Below are 25,087 nucleotides of genomic sequence, written 5' to 3' on the forward strand. Positions count from 1 at the left end.
TTGTATTTTATGTTCAGTTTGACAGCTTCTATCTCCAAAAACTCATTACCGGTAATTCTGGTCACTCATGTCTCAAGGCACCATTGAAGCATTTGATATCGGCGAAACGCTCAAGACTTTCCATAAATGCTGTGTGAGCATTTATTTGCAGGGCAAGTTTATATTCTTAATTCGGTGCAGTCATAAGATAGCGAATAAAGGCTCAATCGGCTTTATCGGGGGCAAATCAGGCTCAAATTATAGACCCAATTATGCATGTTTAGAACAAGCAGAGGGATGATCTTTTTCTATTACGGCCACCTGAGTGAAGGGAACCTTGAAGAGAATTAACTTCCATGCTTTCATAATTTTTCATGGTATGGTCATCATTACAAAGATTTCAGCTAGGAGTTTCTGTCGGCAATTATACATACCTAAAATGCTCCGTTTTGATTAGTGTTAGAGGTATTTTGTTTTGACCAACGTGGGTGCTGTCTAATGTTGTTAAATCTTGCGAGTCTACACAACCTGACACGTTAACTGGCTGACATTGTCTCCCGCTTTACGATGCGTCGTGTCAAAGCATCAATGCTCATGTCGCCTTCAGCAATGATAAGCAGCATCTGCAAATCTCGCTCCTCCTTCACGCACCGCACTTGTACAACTGCAGACGTGTAATATTGAATCAGGAAACAATAAGTGGCACAATAATCAATCATTCTCTGTCAACAATATACATTTGAAATGTGAGCATTTGTTGCGATGGAATCTGCACCTTTTTGTACATGATTCGTGTATTCCCGTTGGATTGAGCAGTGTAGTGTTTGTATTGAACTCTGCCAGACATGATACCGTGGTCGCAAAGACTTAGTTTCATGCCGTTATTGCACAAGGGGCAACTACCAGTACGTTGCCTCGGAGGCAACTTTGTTCCTGGAGAAAGGGTTCAACGTCCAACACTTTGCTGGATATGCCCCCCCTCCGTCCTTTCCATCTGCTTTGAAAACTTTTTTCAAAAATAATTCAGTACAAATTTTAACCTCAAATTGCAAATGAAGATGAACCTGAAGAAATCTGGGTACTCACTTCACATGCTTATTTCAGTTTTTATGGTTATTTTGATGTCCGCGTGATTGTCCATGAATCAAAAGTTCTAAGGAAAAAGAATCAAATGTTCTAAGGAAAAAGACAAATATATTAAAAAATGTTTGAATGCAAATATACAAAGGTGTATATTGTTTTCAGACCACAAGTAATGTGAATATGGAGCAGTTATTGAGATTTCATTTTGCTGTACAGATAAGTCAATTTCATAAAATTGTCTGCACATTTTCCTAACTTTGCTTCAGTATGTCTTTTTAACAGAGAAAAGATAATGCTCCATTTTGACCAACGTGTGGTGTCAGGTGAAAATGTGTTTGCTTTTTGGAGTTGAACGTTCTGGTTTTAAAATAAAATACTGAGGTACTGTACGCCGATGTAGGTATGAACAAAATGTAATATGAACGGCAGTGAAAATGTATTGTAGAAAGATCTTTATTGTTGCTTTTTACAACTTGATGCGCTGTACAGAATACACAGTGAGGGAAGAAAGGACTCTGAAATGGGTGCAGACGCTTTTAAATGATGTTAGAAAGGTCATTGTCATTAAATTAATCCAATGAAATTATGACAAATGTCAAACTTGCCACAAGCCTAAACCCTTAAATGGAAACATTTAACAAGCGTGCTACTTGTTGTTTGCACGGCAACTTAAACCACACCAAAGTTTGACACTCAAAATCAGCAGAGATCAAATCTTCGAAGTCTAGCCCCCCAGCATCAGTATAGTCAAGGAAACCAGAAATATGAAGAGAAAAAAAAGCCATTACACACAGCTATAAGATAGAACAGGTCAAGTGAATGCAATGTCACAATCAACATGAACGTGCCGTACGTAGTCATTAAAAAGTGAAGCTCAGGGAGGGCAAGGGAGGGTGGCAGATTCACTGAATTCATGTCACAAATATCCTCCGGAAACTGCTCCTGGGAACAAATACACTTTTGTGCATCCTCTGCTGAGATGACGGCAGGCCTTGAGCACGGCACCATCAGTCAGCAGGCGATGTCATCCCTCAGACAGACAGGAGGGAAGAAAAACCAAAGTGAAGCAATCTATAGCTGAACTCAAACTTCACCTAAAATACTCTTTTGGTTTGAAACATATATTTGACTTTTCAATATAACTTTCTGTTTACAATATTTCATTGGATTTTAGTGTTGAAAAGCGACGACTGTAAAGTTCATTGTGGCATTTTATCATGCAATGCCACTCATATGTTGCCACAAGTTAGCTTAGCTTATCTTTGAACCTGGCTAGCATTCGAGCTACCGTGCGTAGCGTCCCACTGACTTAATGTCAGACTCGATTCGGACACTCTAGAAAAGTATGATGAAGTTAGGTGGCTGCTCCCTCGAGATGAGGGATTTCTTCTTTCATGAAATGCGCATGTAACAAGATAACTCACGAGAACATGTAAAGCCGAGAATCACAGTTTGGAACCAAACCTGTTTCATATCTCTTGGTAATTCTTTCTATGTTTTGTGCTCAACAGACAAATAAAGAAGGGGAAAAAAACAACTGTGATGAGTTTTACACATGAATTCGGAATTGTCCAAATGTGCCGCCATGGCAGCACTGATCGTTTTGGGATTGGTCCAGGCATCTTGAGTTTCGTTGTACCGTCAGCCATGTGGACGGCGAGGGTGGGTCATCAGGATGCACCCAGCTGGACGTAGTTGGCGGGATAGAGGCCCACTTGGCCGCTGCTCAGCTGTCCTTTACACCAGCCCTGCTCGTCTTCCTCGCCCAGCTTCAGCAATTCGTCACCTGAAAGAATGGAGACAAACATTCACTCCCAAGCATGTTTGTTTGAACCTATGGATTCCCATTCAGATCCAGGTACAAAAGCACCTACAGTCACTCGCATTTGAAACTGACCGCTGACGGTCATAACCAAAACACTGAAACCATCAAGCTGCCAAAATAAGAACTGTTATAATCCATTTTTCTGATAGGTGCTTTCCCTGTGCTTGTGTGCACCTGTGCAATTAGCAATGAAGTGCTGGCCAGATGGAAAACAAAAAGAAGAGGAAAAAATAAGTAACCCAAGGTAACAAAATCTGTTACCTTTAAGTATGTGAAGTAAAGTCTGGTTTGACTACTACCCATACTTCAGCAACAGAAAAAGAAAAACATTTAATAAATGAAGGGGACATGTGAAAAACATTCCTTGGAAAGTTGCTTTTTAAAAAAAAAAAAATAATTGTTTTTCCACTCGACACACATGCATTTGTTATATTAGTATTGACCTTAGTTCCTGTATTGTTTTTGTGTGTGTAAATATATTTACACACACACACACACACACACACACACACGCATATATAAGAAACAGAACAAAATCCAAACAGATTGAGCCAGGAACACACACATGTAGTGAAAAATACCTAATGTGCTTGGTGGTTGCGCCTTCTTGGCAGCACGCCTGTACCAGCACAGATTTTGATTGGGAGGAATGTCGGCGCCATTGACTGTCGGTGCAGGACAGACCTGGGGCGCTTGTGTTTTTTGCGCCAGTAATGGGCAGCATTTTTCACAACCCCGATTTGTTCAGTGGCTATGTCAGCGCTGTTGGACAGTTGGCGTTGGTGCGGCTGGATGGATATCCGCTGAAGTTGAGGATGAGGAGAGAGGAGCGTTGGCGCAGAGCGCCGATGCGTATTTGGAACCGTGAGTCGCCGCTTGGAATTGAAATGGATTTCCATGGGACAGGAGAAGTGAACCAATCTCTTTTTTCGTCAATGGATGCTACAGCTTCTTGTTGACTTTCAAACTTAGCTTGTAGCCGACGTATTTTGAGCATTGTAATCCATATAATACTGTACATGTTTTATGTCAGGTTCACTTCCCCAAACCAGAAAGCCGCATCACACGATTATTCTCTGAAGGAGCAGAACAACGCATTCCTGATCTTCATCCAGATGTCAATCTAACCTTTGTCAGGAAATTGGTGTTCTGCACTTCCACCCAAGTCTCAATTGTGAGTTTGGGTGAGCAAGACCTCACATCTTGAAGTGCTCAAAGCATGTGTGTACGTTCACTGATCCAGTGGTTGTCACCGGTGTTGGGCAGTAACGCGTGACGAGTACGCAGTCACATCTGTCAGTAAGTAATACTGACAGATAAACGCAGGAATCATTACAATATGGTGTGTTTATGTTTACTTGTTTAATTCATTCTGTGTTGGCCGGCTGCAGTCGACTGCTTCCTTTTTACGACGGATTGCGCGTTGCTATGACAGCCGCTGTACAACAGATGAACAGCACGCATCGTGAGCGTGTATTCAGATAAGTGCGGTCATGGAGAGTCGTGGCGAGAGCAAGAAGAATCGGAAATATGCTCATTTATTTTACTTTAGTTAAGCATATTAGACGAAAACATTTTGGCCACACATAAGCTGTATCTTTCTGGCTCAAAAGGTCCTCCATCTACGCGACGAAAAGAAACTCGAATGTGCTGAAACACCCCCGTGAGCTGCATGCTTCGCAAAAGCCTGAAGCTAACCCGGCGTCAGGCCACCAAAACAACAGCGACTTGATTTTAACTAGACCGTTAGCCGGGGACACATCAACAAATACTCGTGGGGAAAGTTAAAGTCTGACATGAGAGTGTGTGTGGAAATGAGGCATCACAGGAGGATTTTAAAACACTTGTTTTTTGTTTCTGCCTACTTTAAGGTCAAACGTCCATTTTAGACATTCACTGACGTGCGTTGAGTAAGGATGCCGTTTTTGTTTTCCGTTGCAGGCTACATACTACGGTCGGGCACCAGAATTCATCGATCATGAATAGTCGTTTGACTATCGAGTCTGGAAAGGACATAAACGTTTTTTGTCCCGTCAATGTTTTATTTGAATTCTTATGAAATGAATTGAGTCCTGTGATGCCTCTCGTCTTGAAGCGTTAGTGAGGGTTAATACCTGCTTTGAAGCTGAGTTCGTCAGCCTCCTGGCCCGAGTAATCATAGAGCGCCCGGACTCGCACACCCTCTACCTGCGGGTCCCCTTTATCCCCCGCTTCTCCAACACCGTTCAAAGCCAACTTCTTTAGGTTCTCCTCGTCTGACCAGTCGGAAGAATCATCCTTCACAACCCTGAGTGAGCAGATGATAAAATTGGGAGCAGTCACATTTTGGTACTTTATAGATGGGCGACACATTTCTGGCGGAGAGACGACCAGCTTGTACAAACCCTAATTCCAATGAGGCTGGGTGGGACGTCGAGTAAAATTTTAAGTCAATAAAAGCCACATCGACAACACCCAGTAACATCACCAGCTTCTTTGGGAGCAAGCTGATCTGAAATGGACTGGTGCAAAGTGGAAAAGTGTGCTGTGGTCTAAATTAGTCTAAATTAGAAATTGTTTTTATTTTATAAATTATGGATCAGTGGTTAGTGCATCAACCTCACAGTGCAGAGGTACCGTGTTCAATTCCAGCTCCGGCGTCTCTGTGTGGCGTTTGCATGTTGTCCACGGGCCAGAATGAATTTTATCACCAGGTACAGTGATCCCTCGCTACTTCGCGGTTCGTTTATCGCGGGTACAGTGGATTTTTGCAAACATATAAAAAAATATATACATGGAGCACAGTACGGTATATGTTGCTCTATGTGACACACTGTTGTTTTGCAGCTTCTCGCGGACCATTTGCGGACTTAAAAAAACCCCACCTTTTTTTAACCTGTTTTATGTTATATTGAATCCGTAACTACTTCACGGATTTTCGTTTATCGCGGCTGGTTTTGGTCCCCATCAACCGCGATAAACGAGGGATTACTGTACTCCGGTTTCTTCCCACATTTCAAAAACATGTATGACAGGTTGATTGAAAACAATGAAATGTCCGTAGGTGTGCGTGTGAGCGCGGATATTAGTAGATATTAAGTTAAAAGTAACTGGGCAATTAGGGTAACCATAAATGTAATTAGAGTCCAGTTACCAAGCGGTATTTACTTTGACTGCTAATAAGCTCACTCGGCATGAAACGACAAACTAGGCAGGAGATAAGCGCTTTCAACCTTCAGAAAAGCATTTGTGCCCATTGCAGAGTCTGCTGCAATGAATCCACAAGCTGCTTCTTTCCATCCAAATATAACAAGCTCAAAACCCTGAAAGGAAAAAAAAGAGTACACAGGTCTCCGTGTGCTGCCGAAGCCCTTTTAACGTGGCACCGTGCCCGCTTTTCATCCATGGGATGTGCTGTGTATGACTCATTTCGAGTCAAACATTTTTTCTCGAGGACAAACTGCAAGAGGAGGGTGAACATAGGCTAATGATGTCCCCCTCCCTCCCACACTCACACACACTTCTCAGCTAACTCGAGAGCGTTACACAGACAACGTTAACCCCTTTGGGCAAGGACCAACACTAAAAAAAAATCATTACAGAGGAGGAACTAACAGACTTGCATTCTGTTCCTCAAAATCTTGCTGTTGTCCATAGTGGCCTCATTTACTCAACTGCAAGCATGCCAGGCCTCCAGTAGGGGCTGATGTATTTATGAGGGAGCTTTTGTTTGTACAAATGTGCTTTAAAATCAAAAAATATATATTCATAAATTGATTCTTCATATACCCTATTTTCCGTACTATAAGGCGCATACTAAAATCATTCCATTTTTCTCAAAAGCCTACAGTGCGCCCAATATATGGATCAAAATTTTGATTTCCTGGCAGTATTTTAAATGTTCTGCAAAGCGCTTTGTTAACACTGCAACTGTTGTGAAAGCGCCATATAACTTAAGCCGTTTTGGATTGTATTGAATTCTCTTTAGCATAGCACCATCTAGTGGATGCATAGTGCAACTGAAGCCACAATTGTAGCTTCTATTCTATGCCTCAAAATGCGGTGCGCCCCATACATGAAAACTGTTTTAAAATAGGTCATTCATTGAAGGTGCGCCCGATACTCTGGAGCACCTTATAGTGTGGAAAATACGGTACTTAATGATTGCAATTAAATGCATTGCTTAACAGCTTACATTTCACTCTTTTTTTGTATTTGTTACATTTTTTATAACCTGCCTGAACTAGGTCCACCCTGTAAGCTTTAATCTTCATAAACTATTTTTTAACCCTCCTTTTTTTTTTTAAGAACCAGACTTGGGACCGGCAGTGGCTGATTACGGGGAAACAGCCTGGGAATCGAATAGGCGCCATCTATGCAAAAAGCAACAGCATGTACCACAACACTACCAACTCATTTAGTGCTCTACTTCACATTTGATGGCCCCAACCAAAATTTGCTGTGAAGGTGAAGAGTGTCTTGTACCTGATTGCATTCTGGGTGATGGGACTAGGTGGGACGTCATTTCCTCCCGAGGAGACGATGTTGGTGAGGGTAACGACGCTGTCGTGAGAGTTTATACCTCGCTCCTTCCTGCTGATGGTCCGATTTGTCTCCGGAGTCCACTCCTGCGTGGACACACATGCAATTTGACTCCTTTCTACAATTAACACTGAGAATGCATTACAAGCAATTAAATTTGTAAACCCTGGAATTTTTGTGATTTTCTTTTCTTTTTTTTTTCTAATCAAGTCAGTTTTGCAAAATGTTTTCATATATTCACATTTGATTTATTGAGTCTGGGTGTGGTTTGATGCAGTTCAAAGTTAGCATGATAAAGTTTTTTTTCTTAAAAGAACGCACATGCAATGTTTTTATTTCATACCTCAAGGGTTTTTTTTTTGTTTTCATACCAATGTTCAGTTGAATTAATAATGACTGCTACAGCGTCAGCGTAGGTTAGAGATGGACTACTGTGTGTTCCAATTTAAAAATTTGGGTTGCCGCTGCAGTAGTCATTCTGTCGTAAACCAAGAACCCCAAGTATTGCTGATTTTGAGTCACTTCTTTGGTATGCGTCTGACTTGTTCCTGTTCAGCTCTACATCCAGAGGCACGTAGTCAAACACTAATTTGTCATTCAAGCACCCAGTCGTCATGGCAGGTTTATGCCAATTTATCCAAATTGGCCTTTGGGGGACAAATAATCCTGTTCTGCAAATTTGCTTGGTCACCAGTAGTCGGGAAAACATGCCATGACCCGAAAGACAAAAATATCAACAACAACAACAATAAAAAAAACTGTTTTCCGACATTATTTATGAGTTGATGTGCGTCGAATTTGAGGGGAAACAATGACTTTATTCCATTACTTTCCCCTTCATTTACTATTTTGGAATGAGCAAAAGCAAAATGTGGAAAATGTGAAGCGCCGTGGATACGTTCCAGTCGCACTGCATGTCTGACTTCCTGCAGCTGCACCTCACCTGACTCAAATGCAATCACCGATTTGATTTGAGCTTAATTATGCTACAGTACAGGACAGTACTGTTCCCTCTAATTTTCAAAATAGCTTTATTTCAAAATAGAAAAAAATCATTGAAGACTGATTTGTTTTACAAATAAAATGAGCTCAGGTTTGTTACTTTTATTTGAGCACAGGTGATTTAAAGCATAATTAACTAAGTCTCAATACAATCTGTATAAATAAGGTCCCTCATTGTCCACTCTTAAATAATGGAATACGTGCCATTTAATAAAACACAAACATTTCTAGTCACCTAAACTCTGAAAGGTATCTCTCTCTCTCATCATAAGGAGTGGCTTCATATGACAGCACAACCGATTTCATTTACATGACCACATCTGACATCTGCTTATTGTCTGTTATGATGCCCTAAAAATAGGACAAGCGGATTCCAATTATGTCCTCGCTTGCAAATCAGCATCATAAGTTGAACTGTGGGTGGGTAGACAGCTGCAAGGAAAACATTGAATTCTGTTGAGTGACTGCATGGGACCTCTTAGGATAGTCCTGAACAGCAGATTTGTGATTTCAGGCCTCTCCGAAGTGAAGAGAATGGGTCTATCTTCACAAAGTAAACCCACAATAATGAGTGCGCTACTTTACGTTTAAGTTTTATTTTACAAGTAATTTTTTGGGGAGGATGGTGGGGGGGGGGGCAATCTTCAGTTTGTAAATATTTTGGGGCATTACAAGCCCAGCTTTCCACTAAAAGTCTGTGGATAACTATGTGTTTTTGTGTGTCTGCGTGTGCGCGGCAACATTCCACTGACCCACTCAGGACTTCGTAACACAAAAGGGCTTTCACAAAAACCCTATTTAGTATTCAGTTTGTCAGAAGCGAACACACACAAAGTATTACTGACTGGCACGTACATATAGGAAAGTTAAAGACGAATGAGTGTTTTGACAATATATGATTGCATTGACAGTAATTGATCATTTCAAAATTTCACTGACAGTTTGATTATATTGTTCACGTTTTCTTCACGTCTATTCGCGTATGTGTGTCCCCACCTCATACTGTGGCCAGTTCATGCTCATGCCAGGCCCGTGGGTGTTTCTCCACCATCGCAGATCGTCTGTCTCATTAGCTGCTTGGATGGTCTGACCTAGGTCGCGATACAGCTCTCGGAACCTGTCAGAGGAGGTGGCAGGTTAATACTCACATGCACACACAAGTCTCTGCACTGCTGAGAGTATTTCATTGGCGGTGCATTTTGGGTGGGCTGATTTACTTCTTTTCCCCATTTTCCAATTAACAAAAAGATAATTTAGGTCACACCCACAAAACAAAAACAATTGGTGCACAAAAACGGGAATGCTACTACGATTGTCAACTTTTGCAGTTCTCTATTTGTTAGCATAAATCAAGCATGTCCAAAGTCCGGCCCGGGGGCCAAATCCGGCCCGCGGTCGAATTTCATCCGGCCTTCGGCCCCTGTCATAAAATCAGTGCCGTCTGGCCCGCAGGTTGGGCGCAATGGAACACGTGTTGCATTGACTGAGGTCTCGTAGACTGGTGAGTGATGTTTCATAGAGTACTGCTTCCCTCTAGTGGCTAAATGAGTAATAGCATTCACTAAATGAGTAATAGCATTTAGACACTAGAGGGCATCACTCATGAGTTAACAAGACATCACTCCGTGTTTATATTGACTGATATGTCATATTTCAAATGATCCTTGCAGTTGTGAATATGTGTATTGCTTGTTCATTTCCCTGTTGTTCGAGTCAAAGGTTTTGTGACTATTGAAAAGTCATGGTGATACATTTTATGTTTCAAATCAATCAATTTGCACTCAGGAGACTTCTGTTTAAGAAAAAGTCAAGTGAATAAGCAGTTGCATGTGATATACCTGTTTCAAATGAACCAAAAGAAATTCTTAAGATTGTTGAAATTAAAATAAAAATGGAAATGTGAAACAGACTGGCTTACTAAAATTTGTTGAACAATATTGTTGTTCAATGTAAAGAATGTCAGCCTAGGTCGGCCCCCCGACATTTTACCACATAAAATCTGGCCCCCTTGGCAAAAAGTTTGGACACCCCTGGCATAAATGGAGTTGAGTTGCAAAGTTGTCATGACATTGCTGCTTGTATGTGAACTTGGCAACTTGGATATAAGACCGTAGTAACGCAAGGTGAAATCTTGCGGCAACATTTCGTGAGCTGCATCTGAACCTTAACAATGACTTCTCGGTCAAGTGGGGGTTGGGGCAGCAAGGTTAGTGAACATGCAAGTGCTTCCTTTCTAATGCCGGAAGATATTTTGGATTTGGAAGGACATTCCCTTTTGTTGGGTTAATTATTCATGCCAGCACAATTGCATTGTTTTCCCACTACGTGCAAGTGCAACAGTGCCATATTTACAAATCAGATGTTGCCATGATGAAAATAGTTACATTCTCTATCTTTCTCATACTTCTTAGCACGTGTTCGCACTTGCAGTTTGGTGAAATTGTACAGATTACAGTGCCGGGAGTCCCATACACCATGATTGCGAAGAGCAACTTCACTCTAAGACTGTGCATGATGTTGGTTTTCAGCATGGAACATGTGGAAGAGCGTTGGCAGCACAAAATGAAGGTTTAGCAGATGGAATTTCAAGTGTTAGTGGAAAACGTGAATAATGAAGTTACGGAAAAGAAATATTTCCCTCCAATACCCAACATTTACACAAAAGCCGTGTTTTGTTTGATTTAACTCATCCTAAGTGCCTGCCCGCATAACGTTGCATTTAAAACTTGGGACAGCACACAAAAAAACTGGCGAGTGTTTTGAATGACATGAACTTTGAAAAACAATATACAGTGCCATGTAAAATAAAAAATGTATATATACACACAGGGCGGCCCGGTAGTCCAGTGGTTAGCACGTCGGCTTCACAGTGCAGCGGTACCGGGTTCGATTCCAGCTCCGGCCTCCCTGTGTGGAGTTTGCATGTTCTCCCCGGGCCTGCGTGGGTTTTCTCCGGGTGCTCCGGTTTCCTCCCACATTCCAAAAACGTGCATGGCAGGCTGATTGGACGCTCTGAATTGTCCCTAGGTGTGAGTGTGAGTGCGAATGGTCGTTCGTTTCTGTGTGCCCTGCGATTGGCTGGCAACCGATTCAGGGTGTCCCCCGCCTACTGCCCGAAGACAGCTGGGATAGGCTCCAGCAACCCCCGCGACCCTAGTGAGGATCAAGCGGCTCGGAAGATGAATGAATATATACACACACAAACACACACACACGCACACACACATACACACACACACTGGGGGCGGCCCGGTGGCCCAGTGGTTAGCACGTCGGCTTCACAGTGCAGAGGTACCGGTTCGATTTCAGCTCCGGCCTCCCTGTGTGGAGTTTGCATGTTCTCCCCGGGCCTGCGTGGGTTTTCTCCGGGTGCTCCGGTTTCCTCCCACATTCCAAAAACATGCATGGCAGGCTGATTGGACACTCAAAATTGTCCCTCGTGTGAGTGTGGGCGTGGATGGTTGTTCGTCTCCGAGTGCCCTGCGATTGGCTGGCAACTGATTCAGGGTGTGCCCCGCCTACTGCCCAAAGACGGCTGGGATGGGCTCCAGCACCCCCCGCGACCCTAGTGAGGATCAAGCGGTTTGGAAAATGGATGGATGGATGGGTATATATACTGTAATATATTAGAGCTGTCAAATGATTAAAATATTTAATCTAATTGCAACTGTCATAATTAACTCAAATTCACCAAAAATTAATCAGGATTACTCACGCATTTTTGATCATTTCTGAATTTCCTTTGATATTTTTTTTGTCCTATTTTTCCCAATTTTAATGCTCTCATCAACATGGAATTATGAATCCATTTTCTATGTGCAAAATGCAAATATTTACTGAAATAACAATTTCAATTTTCAATTTTACATGAACATTTCTCAGTTGGAGCAGTTATTCACACATTACTGTCTATCAACAACAGTGAACAAAATATTTTGTCACACAACAGCTGCTTCGACAGCTCTTTTTATGGAATCAAAACAGAGCAATATAACACTATAAAGTGCACATCTAAGGTAAACTAGAACTCAGCCTATAGTGGATTTAATACGTGGTTGCATAAGTTTGCTTTGAACACAGCAGTCAGGCTATGTTGATTCTGTTGGTCCTTCTTGCACGGAAGTCTCTCTACGGTTTTGTGTAGACATCATTTCGGATGACTACACTTGGTTCGATGACAACACTGGAGACGTTTTATTTTCGCTAGGTCGCTACCACTGCAGCGCACCGTCACTGTCAGACGAACACAGAGAAGCTCCACCCACTCTATTTATATTGACACGGAACGCTGTAACCTTCCACACAAAATAGTTCCAAACAAGTAAAAATTGTGTCAGTAGCATACATTGTATACCTGTATGATACAGATAACTTTGGTCTTGTCAGTGGAGCAATCTGGCAACGTTTTAAAAGTAAACTTTCCATTCATAAACTCTTTAAGTATCCGTTTTCTGTGTCTCGCACTGCCGTGGTTGCTTGAAACTTGTTTGGACCTGTGCAGTGTGCTTGTTGTTTTGTTTCTTGGGTATTTATCGAGCAACGTAACATCCGCTGTGATGTGTGCCGCGTTAATCTCGCAAGAAAAAATTTAATCACGTTAAAATTCATCTAAATTAATGCCAATACAAACGCGCTAAAATGACAGCTCTAATATATATATATATACATATACATATACACGCACACGCGTGTGTGTGTGTGTGTGTGTGTGTGTGTGTGTGTGTGTGTGTGTGTGTGTGTTGCTATCATGACAGCCTCTGTAAATACAATTTGTGACAACAGAAGCCAAAGTGCTCCATCAGGAACTGGGGTCACAGAAAGAGGACAAGGGTCTTTCATTCGTCTTTTTGCCACACAGTGTTCTCAACTCACAGTCAAAGCTCACCGTAGCCATTAAATCAACTTTGATTGGACTCAAAACAAGTCATTGCAGAATCTCCACAATAATGCGTTTGGTGTTCAGACCTCATTGGATGTTGCCAACAAGTTGTTATAGTAATGGTGGACTGTTTAAACAGAATGTGAGACCAATAGTTAATGGACAACAGCAGGGGTTTTTCCATTAACTTCGGTGTACACAAATTTAGCGCGGGCACACATAAGGCATGCAAGACTCGCATTCCTTTAAATTGAGTCAGGAATCGTACCTCAATATATTTTAAATTCAGCACGGGAAAAATCTGTATATGTTAGTTAATATGTCAGTTGACCCACATCCTTATATTGTCAGAATAACAATTATAATATATGTTAAAATAAATGTCTTAATAATCATTTCAAATATTAATGCAAAATGATAAACAGTGCATTTTTATTCTCAGGTTTAAAAGGCTTAAAAGGCTTTTGGTCCAAGATCGTTGTGGTGATCGTTTGGTCCAACGTTTACGCAAATTTGAAATAGTCAGTGTTACTTTTTGATGAGGCCCACTATGAACTATCTGAACCTAATTCTAAGAGTTTTATTTTTGGGGTGGGGGGGTGGACAAACTGCACATGACCACAACGCAACAACTCCAGTGAAGCCATTTGAGGGTAACAAAGCTCCAGGTGTTCTTTTTTACAAAAGAGGTCATGTGCATTTTTTTCAACATGCCAGTCACCCAAAGCATACAATTTACATCCAACAAAAAATTGTGTCAGGAAAAGACAGATATCTCAGAAATGTCCCAGACAGAGCCCAGACCTAAATCCAGTGGAAAGTGGAGTACACCAAAGAGGGATTGGAGACGTATTATGCAAAGTTTTTTGCAATTCAAACAGCTTCCAGGACTTTATTCGATGAACACGGCATGCTTTTGTCGAACTAACCTAAGAATCACCTGCGGTATGTATATAAAACATACCGGCTATTATTACATTTCCGTTCAGGTGTCTGTGTCCTACCCTTCTTTTCTGGACAGGTCAAGGTGTGTGTGGATATCCAGCAGGACCTCTTTAAAGAAGCACAGCCTCTTGCGCTCAGCTTCCTGGGTGAGGTCAAACACCTGCTCCATGTCCTCCATGTAGCGGGGGTTGCAGCGGTTCAGCTCGTCCAAGGCCTTTTCATAACGCTCTTTGGCCTGCAAAACACACAACCTTTACTCAGGAACATCGAGCTGCATTACTGCACATACCGACCCGTGCAATATAGTCCATGTTTTTAAATCAAGATGTACATAGCGAGGTGGGACATTTATTCAGTAGCATGAAGTGCTTTTATGCAGACTCTTTCAATTGCAGTGAGCTCTCAACCACTACTCTGACTAGGAATGGGGCATTTCAAACTGAAATGACCTATTTATAGCCAAAGCAGTGTTTCTCAGTCCAAAGGCTGACTGTGTTTCTCAGTCCAAAGTTCAGAACTTTCAAAACCAATATTGATTTTTTGGGGGGGCGAGGCAGAGGGTGGTTCAGGGAGGCAAGTAAATATATTGGCTACGCTCAAGGAAATGCCAACAGAACAATCAGATGTCAGTAAAACTTATTTAATAAAGCAGCGACACAGTTCACTTAACCAACAGCAAGTGATAACATTGACTCACTAACGTTGAACTCTCTTGCCGCTGCTCTTGTTCCATTCAACTGCGTAACCGATCGCCTTAAGTTTGAACTCTGCGTTGTCAGCATGTCTCGAGCAAGGAGGGTCGAAATATTACCGTAATGCCCATACACAAGATGCATTGGATTTTAATAGTGGAGAACCCATGGGGTCAAATTTGGCCCCTATAAATTCTGCTCCTCAAATGATACTCTTAAATCCCAAAGGGTCAAATTTGGCCCTAATCATAAATTAGGATTATAGCATTAAATATTTGAAAAAAACATACCGTACTTTGGTGTTCAGTGAACATATAGCAGTCATTTAATGTAAAATTCATCATTTTCGAAAGAAGAAACGGGTTCTTGGGTTCCCCAGGGGTTAAGGCGCGCTGTGAGCGTTTAAGAAAATGGAAGGCTTTTAGGTGCACCTTTTAGTGCGGAAAATACGGTAATGTAGAGGCGCTTCGAGATCTGCACGTAGCTGTTGCAGGAAGAAAAAATAAATCAGCAGTTTAATGATGCCATACCAGACATGGACTACTACTCTGACTATGAAGAGAACTAAATATAGACTAATTTCCACCATTTTTTATGTTATCTCACTCTTCGTGGAATCATCATGCAGGTTTCTTGTTAAAGACCTCTTGGCTGTCTCACACTCTGTGTACTGACTGATCTAGAATTTGTCAAAGGATTTCCTTCTGTTTGGTTGATCGTTTCCCCTCTTCATGACCTGGAGCTTTCTGCCATTGCAGAGTAGAAAACACAGGAAACAAGTCTGGTCAGGTTTCAAAGTCACAAAACACACATGTAGGCAAGTTTTTTTAGATTCCCTGACACACCCAGATTGAAGCCAGGACTCCACATGTACTGTATGTGTGTGCTTATCTGCACGTGTGTGCGTGTCATCATGCAGCGGTTGTCCATTTTAATATCCAATGGCGCCGCTAACGACTCCGTGGAAGGTTAAGTTTGGACATGCAGATCATCAAGTGCGCGGGCGCATGCAAGTGCCATACCTTTTCGGCCTCTTGGTTGCATCGCTCCGCGCGGGCCGAATATTTGCGGACTTCCTCTTGAGACTTGGATGGGTCGGCCTTGGCGTGCGTTTCCCTGTTCATGGCTGACCACTCCTCCTTCCTGGCCTGATAGTAGCTCTTTTTACTTGAATCCAACTGGATACAAAAATAAATGCACAGTGCTACCTTTCGAAGAACACACACACCCATGAAGTCATCCTTAAGAAGCGCATAAAAATGGATGCATCGGACCTCTTTCAATTTGCGGACCCAGGGTTTCTGAGCTTTGCGGAAGCCATCGTCAGCCTCCTTTGTCTCCCGGAAACTTCCAATCATCTGCTTGTGGAAGGCTTCTTTCTGCCAATTTCGTATCTTCTCGTTGTCTTCTGCTGCCAGCCGGTCACGGAGCTCCTGATGGAGCTCACTGAGCCGATCGGCCGCCTGCATGAACGCGTGCCACGCCTTCTCCAGTGTACCATACTGAGGCCCTGAGAAATAAGTACAAGCAAAGACAATGACTTGCTCTTGTTCAATTTGATTAGAGAGAAACTCTGACATGTTTGATATTGGTCAAAGTGGCAGAGCCCGGTTGCAGAGAAAATAGGGAATTACAGGGCTTACAACGTAGTTCCGTTTCAATGGCAGTGCCTTAACACGTCGATGGGCCGTAATCTATCACTAACATACCCCACTGGGGTAGTAAAGTCATAATAACAGTAAATTTATATGAAAACTACTTCCAGGCCATGAATATATCACGGTCATTGGGATAACATTCCTCTCATGACAATGTATTTTGACCATGCTGCCATCACCGCATGCCATTTTAACCTCAAAATGTTAACTCAACTCAACAGTATTGATAGAAAACTTTCAAACAACCACCGCTGTATACAAAGTGCTGTACATGGAGAAAAACTACCGGTAATTCATACAACGACAAACAATCAAACAAATTAAGAGCGAAAACAGTGGAAAGCACAAAAACAGTCAAAACTAAAAATCAAGTTTCATGCCGAGTCAAAAGCCAAAGAATAAAAGTGAGTTTTAAAGATGGGCAGCAAGGGGGGGTTCAATATTTGCATGAAAAACTCTTCTCACTTATAAGCATAATAATAATAATAATTGAAAATGAAACGCTGCTCAACATTAAATATAGCATGTAATGTTTTCATGTTTACAACATGTCCTTCTCTGACATCAATGAAAAAAAACAAAAACAAATGCATGAACATAGGCAAACGGGGCTTTTGCGATCTTGGTTCAAATTATTTCTATTACATTGCAGTCGATCGGCGATTCTGCATAAAATGCTAAATATCGACTGATTTCTAACCAGTCGATCCAGTGTTGCAGTATCTGAGCGTGGCACCTCAGGCGGCAGTACAAAAGTTTATAGCGCCGTTCATCACGCCAAACTTCATCCGTGTTAAAAAAGATTAAAAAGGACCGCCTTGACTAATAATGTGCAAGAAGGGAAACATTGACATGTACCATCACAGCTTGTCAGCGACTCTGATATTTTACAAGGAGGATTTTGTTAACCACATGCCAAATGTTTTTAACTCATTCACTCCCAAACACGTCTTTTCAGACTTGGTCTAGAATTGGCTGGTACTGAATGAGTTTAGCTCCTACAATGTATTTGGATGGTTCTTTGCTGCCTTTTTTTTCTGATGGGATATGCACTGTATGGTACACGTGGATGCAGCCAGTTTGATCCTACTCACCTTTCTCAACCACACTTCTCCACCTCTTGGCCCAGTCACTGAGCTGAACGGCGTAGCTCTTCTCGATCTTAGCCCGCTCCTGGAAACAGCTGACCAACTCATTACACAGCCGGTGGCCGTCATCTACCCGCCTCACCGTCCTCTTGTAGTTTCCGGGCTTTATGGAACAAAAAGCAAATCAGACTCAGGACACAATAAAATGACACTCCAAATGTATTTTTGATTGGCTCAGCATTTTTGCAACGTGATTATTAACCGATGTATCGGCCTCAAGAACATCTCCCTTGCGATGCAGAAACAGACATTGAAGATGCGACAGCGTTTTGGTGGTGAACAACACTGAGGTAGTGTACGACGACAGATATTCTCAGGAGATTGCGTAGATATCCAGACGTTAAAGCAGAAGAGCAATGCTGTCATTTGAAGGCATGGTGAGCCTTTCAAAACTGCTCCAAATTAAAAGTTCTACAATGTACGATCTAAAAAGGCACTGTGCATTTTGGCCTTTGCTATGACCACATCTATTTAAACATCCACAGTGGGGAACTGTGCAGGGACCACAATGAGTTGAGGTCTACGGTCTGGTGGAAATGGAACATGGGCTTTGTTGTAAAAACAACTCTTTTTGAACAGTGAGTGTCTTGTAGTTTACCATACCTCCCAGAAGCTATCGCAGCTCCCGAAGTCACTGAGGTCTCCATTGGAAGACATTTTGCTGTCGGCCTTACAGCAGAGAATGATGGCGACTGGAGACCAAACTGTGAGAAATTGATGAAGATATCGTTTAGATGAACACATAATACAAGACGATAAAGTCATCCATCAATTTTCCTATCCGCTTATCCTCACAAGGGTCGCGGGGGGTGCTGGAGCCTATCCCAGCCGTCTTTGGGCAGTAGGCGGGGGATACCCTGAATCGGTTGTCAGTCAATCGCTGGGCACGCACAGACGAAAAACCATCCACACTCACACCTCAGGACAATTTAGAGTGTTCAATGAGCCTGCCATGCATGTTTTTGGAATGTGGGAGGAAACCGGAGTACCCGCAGAAAACCCACACAGGCCCGGGGAGAACATGCAAACTCCACACAGGGAGGTCGATCAAACCCTCTGCACTGTGAGGAGCTAAGCACTCGAGCACCGGGCCACCCTAATATTCTTCATGATAAAAGACAGATATTTTTAGCAGGCTGATTGCCTTGTATTCATTATTCATTTATCCAATCCAGACAAAATCGACACTAAACTTGAATAACACTGGCCAACAAATGTTTACAATTTTTAAAATCTGTGATGCAAAGAACTTTACAGATGATTTTTTTAAAATTCCGAATCTTTCTTCATTTTCCCCTCTGTAGCACATCAGGTTTTAATATCAGTTATTGGTAATAACATGTTTATATTAGAGCTGTCAGTTTAGCGCGTTTTTATTGGCATTAATTTAAATGAATTTTAATGGGTTAAATTTTTTCTTGCGAGATTAACGCGGCACACTTCACAAGCGGATGTTACGTTGCTCTATAAATACACCAGAAACAATAGAACAAGCGCGCTGCAGAAGTCCACGCCCATGTCTGTTTTTCCAGCCACGGCAGCGCGAGACACCGAAAACGGATACTTAAAGAGATTATGAATGGGAAGTTTACTTTTAAAAAGTTGCCAGATTGCTTCACTGACAAGACCAAAGTTACCCGTTCTTCTCTCTCTGTGTATCATACAGATATACGATGTATGCCACTGACGCGATTGTTACTTGTTTGGAACTATTTGTGTGGAAGGTTACAGCGTTCCCTGTCCATATAAATAGAGCGGGCGGAGCTTCTCTGTGTTCGTCTGACAGTGACAGTGCCCTACAGTGGTAGCGACCTAGCGAAAGTAAAACATCTCCAGTGTTGTCATCGAACCAAGTGTAGTCATTCGAAATGAGGTAGACACAAAACCGTAGAGAGACTTCCGCGCAAGAAGGACAAACACAATCAACATATCCTGACTGTGTTAGAGGGAGTGAACCCCCCCTTTCAGAATGGTTTGCCCCTGCAGCACGGGGGAAGTGCGTGTGCTTGTTTGTACGGCCGGCAGTTTTGAATACAGCGGCACATAATGAACACTGGTGTCCGGTATCTCGTTATTCTTCAACAAACATACAGAAACAGAATGCTGTGTTCAAAGTAAACTTGAGAAAAACGAAGTATGCAACCATGGTTTAAATCTACTATAGGTTGAGTACTAGTTTACCTTAGATGTGCACGTTATAATGTTATATTGCTCTGTTTTGATTCCATACAAAAAGCTGTTAAAGCAGCTGTTGTGTGACAAAATATTTTTTTCACCGTTATTGATGGACAGTAATATTGTTTGAGAGATTATGTGTGAATACCTGCACCAAGTGAAAAATGTTCATGTAAAATTGAAAATCGAAATTGTTATTTCAGTAAATATTTGCATTTGGCACATAGAAAACGGATTCATGATTCCATGTTGATGAGAGCATTAAAATGGGGAAAAAATACGACAAAAAATGTAAAAGGAAATTCAGAAACGATAAATGTGTGAGTTATCACGATTAATTTTTTAGTTCATTTGAGTTAATTATGACAGTTGCATTTTTAATTAGATTAAATATTTTAATCGTTTGACAGCTCTAGTTTATATAGATATTTTCTAATTCTATAATACAATACTGTATAATAATAAAAAATAAAGCTGACTTCTTCATGGATTTCGCCTATCACATGTTCTTTTTGGAACATAAGAACCACTATAAACGAATGTTTACTGCATTGTGCATGCTTTTACAGGTCAAATTTTTAAAAATAGAAATAGAAACATTTAAAAAAACAATATGCGATAGATATTTTTAAAATCAGCATCAAAAATATATTGAGAAACACACAGAGCCATCTCAGATTAAATATTTTTGTTGACCAGCGTAATGGGAGGGATGAGCCCCACAATTTTTTACTGGTAGCAACAAAAGTAATTTCCCTCAGTCAAACCTTAACACAAACTGGGCATAGGAACCTCTATGTGAGAATCGGGGTTAAAAAATAAACAATGACATTCTTGCAAAGCAAGTTGTCAGTTTACTCTTCCGAAATATTTTTCAGATTCGAAGCACTGGCGGAAATCTGATGAACTCTGCCCAGAATTCACCGTGACCCAACTTCTCTGTATATCTACATCCTTCTATTTGGCCATTGAGGAGAAGAGTCTTTCAAGGCTAGACAACTTCCTACCGCAGACACAACAAAGTGAGATGAAAACAACCATTGGTCAAGGCCCCACCATTCTCGACTCTATTATCTAGCTTGGGCTTTGTGGATGAACGGCATTACGGTTGATGTGCAGTAGTTATTAGTATACAGTATAATTTAACCGTGTGCGCTGTAGAACGATAATCAGTTTGCATAAATCACGCTAGTCATGCATGTAGTCCAAATGGATGTTAAGGATGACATATTGAGACAGAAGAAAAATACCGTAGATAGACTTTTAGATATACCATTTTTCTCTTGGTTCTTTTTTGTCACAATTTAGTCCAAAATAATACATCAAAGAACAGAAACATAAAGCATAATCAACAAACAGCAAATTATAAAATACAGTCCACTAAGATTGGCGCAGATATTTGACATTTTGATCATCGGCCTTTTTGAAAAATCTGAGAGCCAATAAGAGATCAATTTGAAACTGTGCAAATTTAAGGGAATTATTTTCCATCTTTAAATGTTCATTTCACTTCATAACCGATGCTGCTGACGTTTTTGTATGAAATTAGAACAAACTAACCAACATACCAATGTCTCTCTAGTTCTAATCAAGTAGATTCCTTTTCCTCATCCAAACCGACATGAAAATGCAGTTGTTAGATATTGCATGACTACAGTAATAGAGAACACATTTAAAGAGACTGCAGGTATAAAATGTGAAATTGACTTTTTCAAGCATATTTACACTACTGGAATTAATATAAAATGAATACTTTCACAGGGCTTCTGCCAAATACTTCAGGTGGCTTACTTGTATTGCCCTAATGTCAAAAAGAGGCAATCAAGCTCGACCTAGCAACAGATCCATTTTTAGGTACAATATAGCGAAACTGTAAACCGCCTTGTATGCTTTATAGGTGTCATGCGTAATGTTCCAAAGATGAGAAGAGGCACGCCACACGTCTCAAGACACAAGCTAATCCTGTTTGGACTGCTAATTTACACAGGAACTGAAAGGTGACGAGGGGATACCGCGCGTCTCTGTCTCGCAGTGGAATGTAAGGCATGCGAACAGCACAGGAATTTGCCAGCAGCATGCTAGAACATGTGGGTTCAGGAGAAACCTAACTTTACTGAGGGTTGCTAATTGCTGCTCGTGCATCTGACAGGACAAAACACAATGTGTGTCCACACAACGTTGAGGGTTTGTGTGTCAATATTTAGTTGCCGTGGGTACGGACGGTTGCAACAGCAGTGACAGAGGTTCACATACTGTAGCATATCTGAATGCCATGGTGTGGTTTTCTGAAAATAGGTTCAAGAGCACCTGCTGAAGGGGTGCTAACATGTAAGTTACCCAATTGAATGCGTTTATCAAAAACCGAGCAGGTACGTCTTAAATGTAGTGTAATGCCCACAACAAATGTCAAACTGTCAGGCTGAAGCCAGTCAAGAGATAAGTACAACTATGAGGTTCGTTTACTTTCTACTCTATCATCTTTGAAGTCAAGATGGCTCCTGAGTAGTGCTCTCATGAGCCTTGCTTTTTTTTGTTGTTTTTGTGTTTGTTTTGTCACTTTGTGTTTGTTGTTACGTCGTGTGGACCTGATGTGGACTTTTTTCACCATTTTTTGGCCACAACACTCATCAAGGAGGAGAATCTGTGCTTAGTGGTTGCGCCTTCTTGGCAGCATGGGTGTACGAGCACCATTTTTGACTGGGAGGAATGTCGGCGCCATTTGACTGTCGTTGCTGGACAGTCCCGGGGCGCTTGTGTCTTGCGCCTGTAATGGGCAGCATTTTTCACAGCCCCGCTTTGTTCAGCGGAGAGATCGGTGCTGTTGAACGGTCTGCGGCTGGATGGATGCAAGTCTTGAGGAGCCGACGATGAGAAGATAGGAGCGTTAGCGCGGAGCGCCGATGCGGATTTGGAACTGGGAGTCGTGGCTTGGAGTTTGAAGCGGATTACGTGGGACAGAAGTGAACTAATATCGTTTCGTCAATGGACGCTACAGCTTCGTGTTTGCTTTCAAAACTTAGCTTGTAGCAGACGTGTGCAAATTTTCAGCATGACGTCTCTGATCCACTGGTGAAAGGACACTTTGATCCTCTCAGTCTTTCATCTATAAGTGCTGAACAATAACTGAACAACGTGTATGCAGAAAATTTGTGAAGATTGCACGACTGTCTGTGTCCTATGTGTTGTGTTGTGTTATTTTTGTTATTTTGACTTCAAAATGGCGCCGCGAGAGTGGCTGCCTTTCCAGCAGCTCCTATAATTTGTTGTTCTACTTCTTCCTTTCATAACTTTGTTGCTGTGAATTGTAAATTTCTCCATTTCTCCAAAGGTTTTCTTGTCTTATCTTATCTTCAAGCCACTTTAGTTTCAGGATTTACCCTGAAGCACAGATGAGTTTAATGCACGCTCCACAGCAGACGTGCATGTGCATGAGTCGAGCATGACCACACCAGAGGCCGACGCCCACTTGTCTCTGGCGGTTCAGCTGTCTGTGCCTCTGTACTTTCCTGCTTGCCTCTAATTGGAAACGGGAGACCTATGAAAAGACCTTCCAGCTCCTGTCCCACCCATGAATGTGCATATACAAAATCAATTTGACCCTGGTAACAGATCAGGCTTTCCTGACGGAAAAAAAACTACAATTTATTTAAAAAAGAAATAAATGTGTAAAGATCTAATCCCTCGAGTGATGACCAGGATTCGTTTTGTGTCAATCTACCTCTTGGAATTGTGGTTTAAAAAAAAAAAAGTCAACTTTTGTTTTATGAGCGTATTACAAAATTTGGAACTTTCATTTAAGATTTCCTTCACGATGGCAAATGGCACAAAGACAACACTGTAAAGGAAGTGCACAATACCAGCAGTGAAGTTTGCTGTTCTTCAGCTGTAAACGGGCTTTAGTTAAAATGGAGACAGACATAGAAAATCCATTCTGGCCCTAAACCATCAAATATACTGTAAGCTAGGATCAAATTAATGAAACAACACTGCCTAGCATGCAGCGGCCAGTAGAGTATGCCCAGATAAACTATAATTCAAGTTTTGGATCTGCCTAATCATAAACTAAACCGAAATATTTTGTGTAGCATGGTGTGCAAACAATTGCCTGTATACTGACTGACACTGACATTGAAGGGAATACAATCAAATATATAAGCCCTGCATCTTAACAGACACATCTATGCCAGCTTTTGTCTATTTCTAAGATTAATCAAGTTTGTATCACTATTCGTGGTTTTTCTAATACCAACACTGTTGCTCAGAATTGACAGCAATATATCAAAGATACAATTCAAAACACAATCCAGATTTGCTGCTGCTAAAAAAGGGCAAGTACTCTGACTGTTGGTTTACACCAAAGTGGGTCAGGAGGAGGGAGGGAGGGAGGGAGTGACGAATGGAGGCCAGTCCAGACCTCATAAGCCCCCACTGGTAACCTCGCTGCCATTAATCTGATTATTGTACTCTTTTACAAAATACTTGAACACATACCACAAGCGCAGCTCCACTAGCATAGTTTGTAAGCTTGCTTTCTACATTCCAGCAACATTATGGATGGTTTCTAAGGTGCCCATTAAGGACTGGAAGCTTCCAAAATTCTATAAACAGAAGCAGTTGGAATCTTTTTATTTTATTTTTTATTTTTTTGCTTCCGCTGCTTCAACACTGCCCACATGTCTCCATGTATCACAGCCCAAGACCAAGTTCTGTTCACCAGTGGGGCCAGTGTCGTTTTTCCCGAATGAAATTATCTAAGATAGGAAAGTGTTTAAAAATGTCTCTCGGAAATCTGAGAAAACATCTCTTTTAAGATGGGTTCAGAAAAATATACATTTTGGTTTTATGTTGTTTAAATCCCTTAGTTTATGCTTATTTTACATGTATGTTAAACGTCAACCATTTCATGGGGACACAAGTGGATTCTTCACTGACATGACACGACTTTTAACTTGTTGTACAAGCTCCCAAAAATATTTTTAAACTGTATTTTGAAAAATGAGAGGTATTTAAGTCAACCGTCTGTGTGATCTTACTGACTGCAAGCCAAGGTTAGTTTTGGACAGCAAGTCGAGTCAAAATTATGGTCTGGCTCCAAAACTTGACAGTAACTATGACCATTTTCTTCATTCAATGAAAATAAATTGAAAAAAAACCTAGGATGCTACAAGGAGATTAACTGT

At 41.5% G+C, this 25,087-nt stretch overlaps 1 protein-coding gene across 4 annotated transcripts in view; it reads right to left on the bottom strand.

Moving 5' to 3' along the window:
• Positions 1-1,497: 1,497 nt before the first annotated feature.
• pacsin3 (protein kinase C and casein kinase substrate in neurons 3) overlaps positions 1,498-25,087 on the bottom strand; it is a 29,952-nt gene continuing 6,362 nt past the window's right edge. For 3 of the 4 annotated variants that reach the window (XM_052063970.1, XM_052063973.1, XM_052063971.1), the window contains 9 exons: positions 18,336-18,436; positions 17,679-17,835; positions 16,201-16,436; positions 15,949-16,104; positions 14,294-14,469; positions 9,407-9,527; positions 7,352-7,494; positions 5,002-5,174; positions 1,498-2,848 (listed from right to left, as the gene is read on the bottom strand). In XM_052063970.1, the coding sequence (XP_051919930.1) occupies positions 2,733-2,848; positions 5,002-5,174; positions 7,352-7,494; positions 9,407-9,527; positions 14,294-14,469; positions 15,949-16,104; positions 16,201-16,436; positions 17,679-17,835; positions 18,336-18,389 (1,332 nt within the window). In that variant the 5' untranslated portion in view covers positions 18,390-18,436 and the 3' untranslated portion in view covers positions 1,498-2,732. The remainder of the gene's footprint in view (positions 2,849-5,001; positions 5,175-7,351; positions 7,495-9,406; positions 9,528-14,293; positions 14,470-15,948; positions 16,105-16,200; positions 16,437-17,678; positions 17,836-18,335; positions 18,437-25,087) is intronic. The other variant, XM_052063974.1, reaches the window with a different exon arrangement.

Source organism: Hippocampus zosterae, chromosome 4, assembly GCF_025434085.1.
Source record: "Hippocampus zosterae strain Florida chromosome 4, ASM2543408v3, whole genome shotgun sequence".
Lineage (NCBI taxonomy): Eukaryota > Metazoa > Chordata > Actinopteri > Syngnathiformes > Syngnathidae > Hippocampus > Hippocampus zosterae.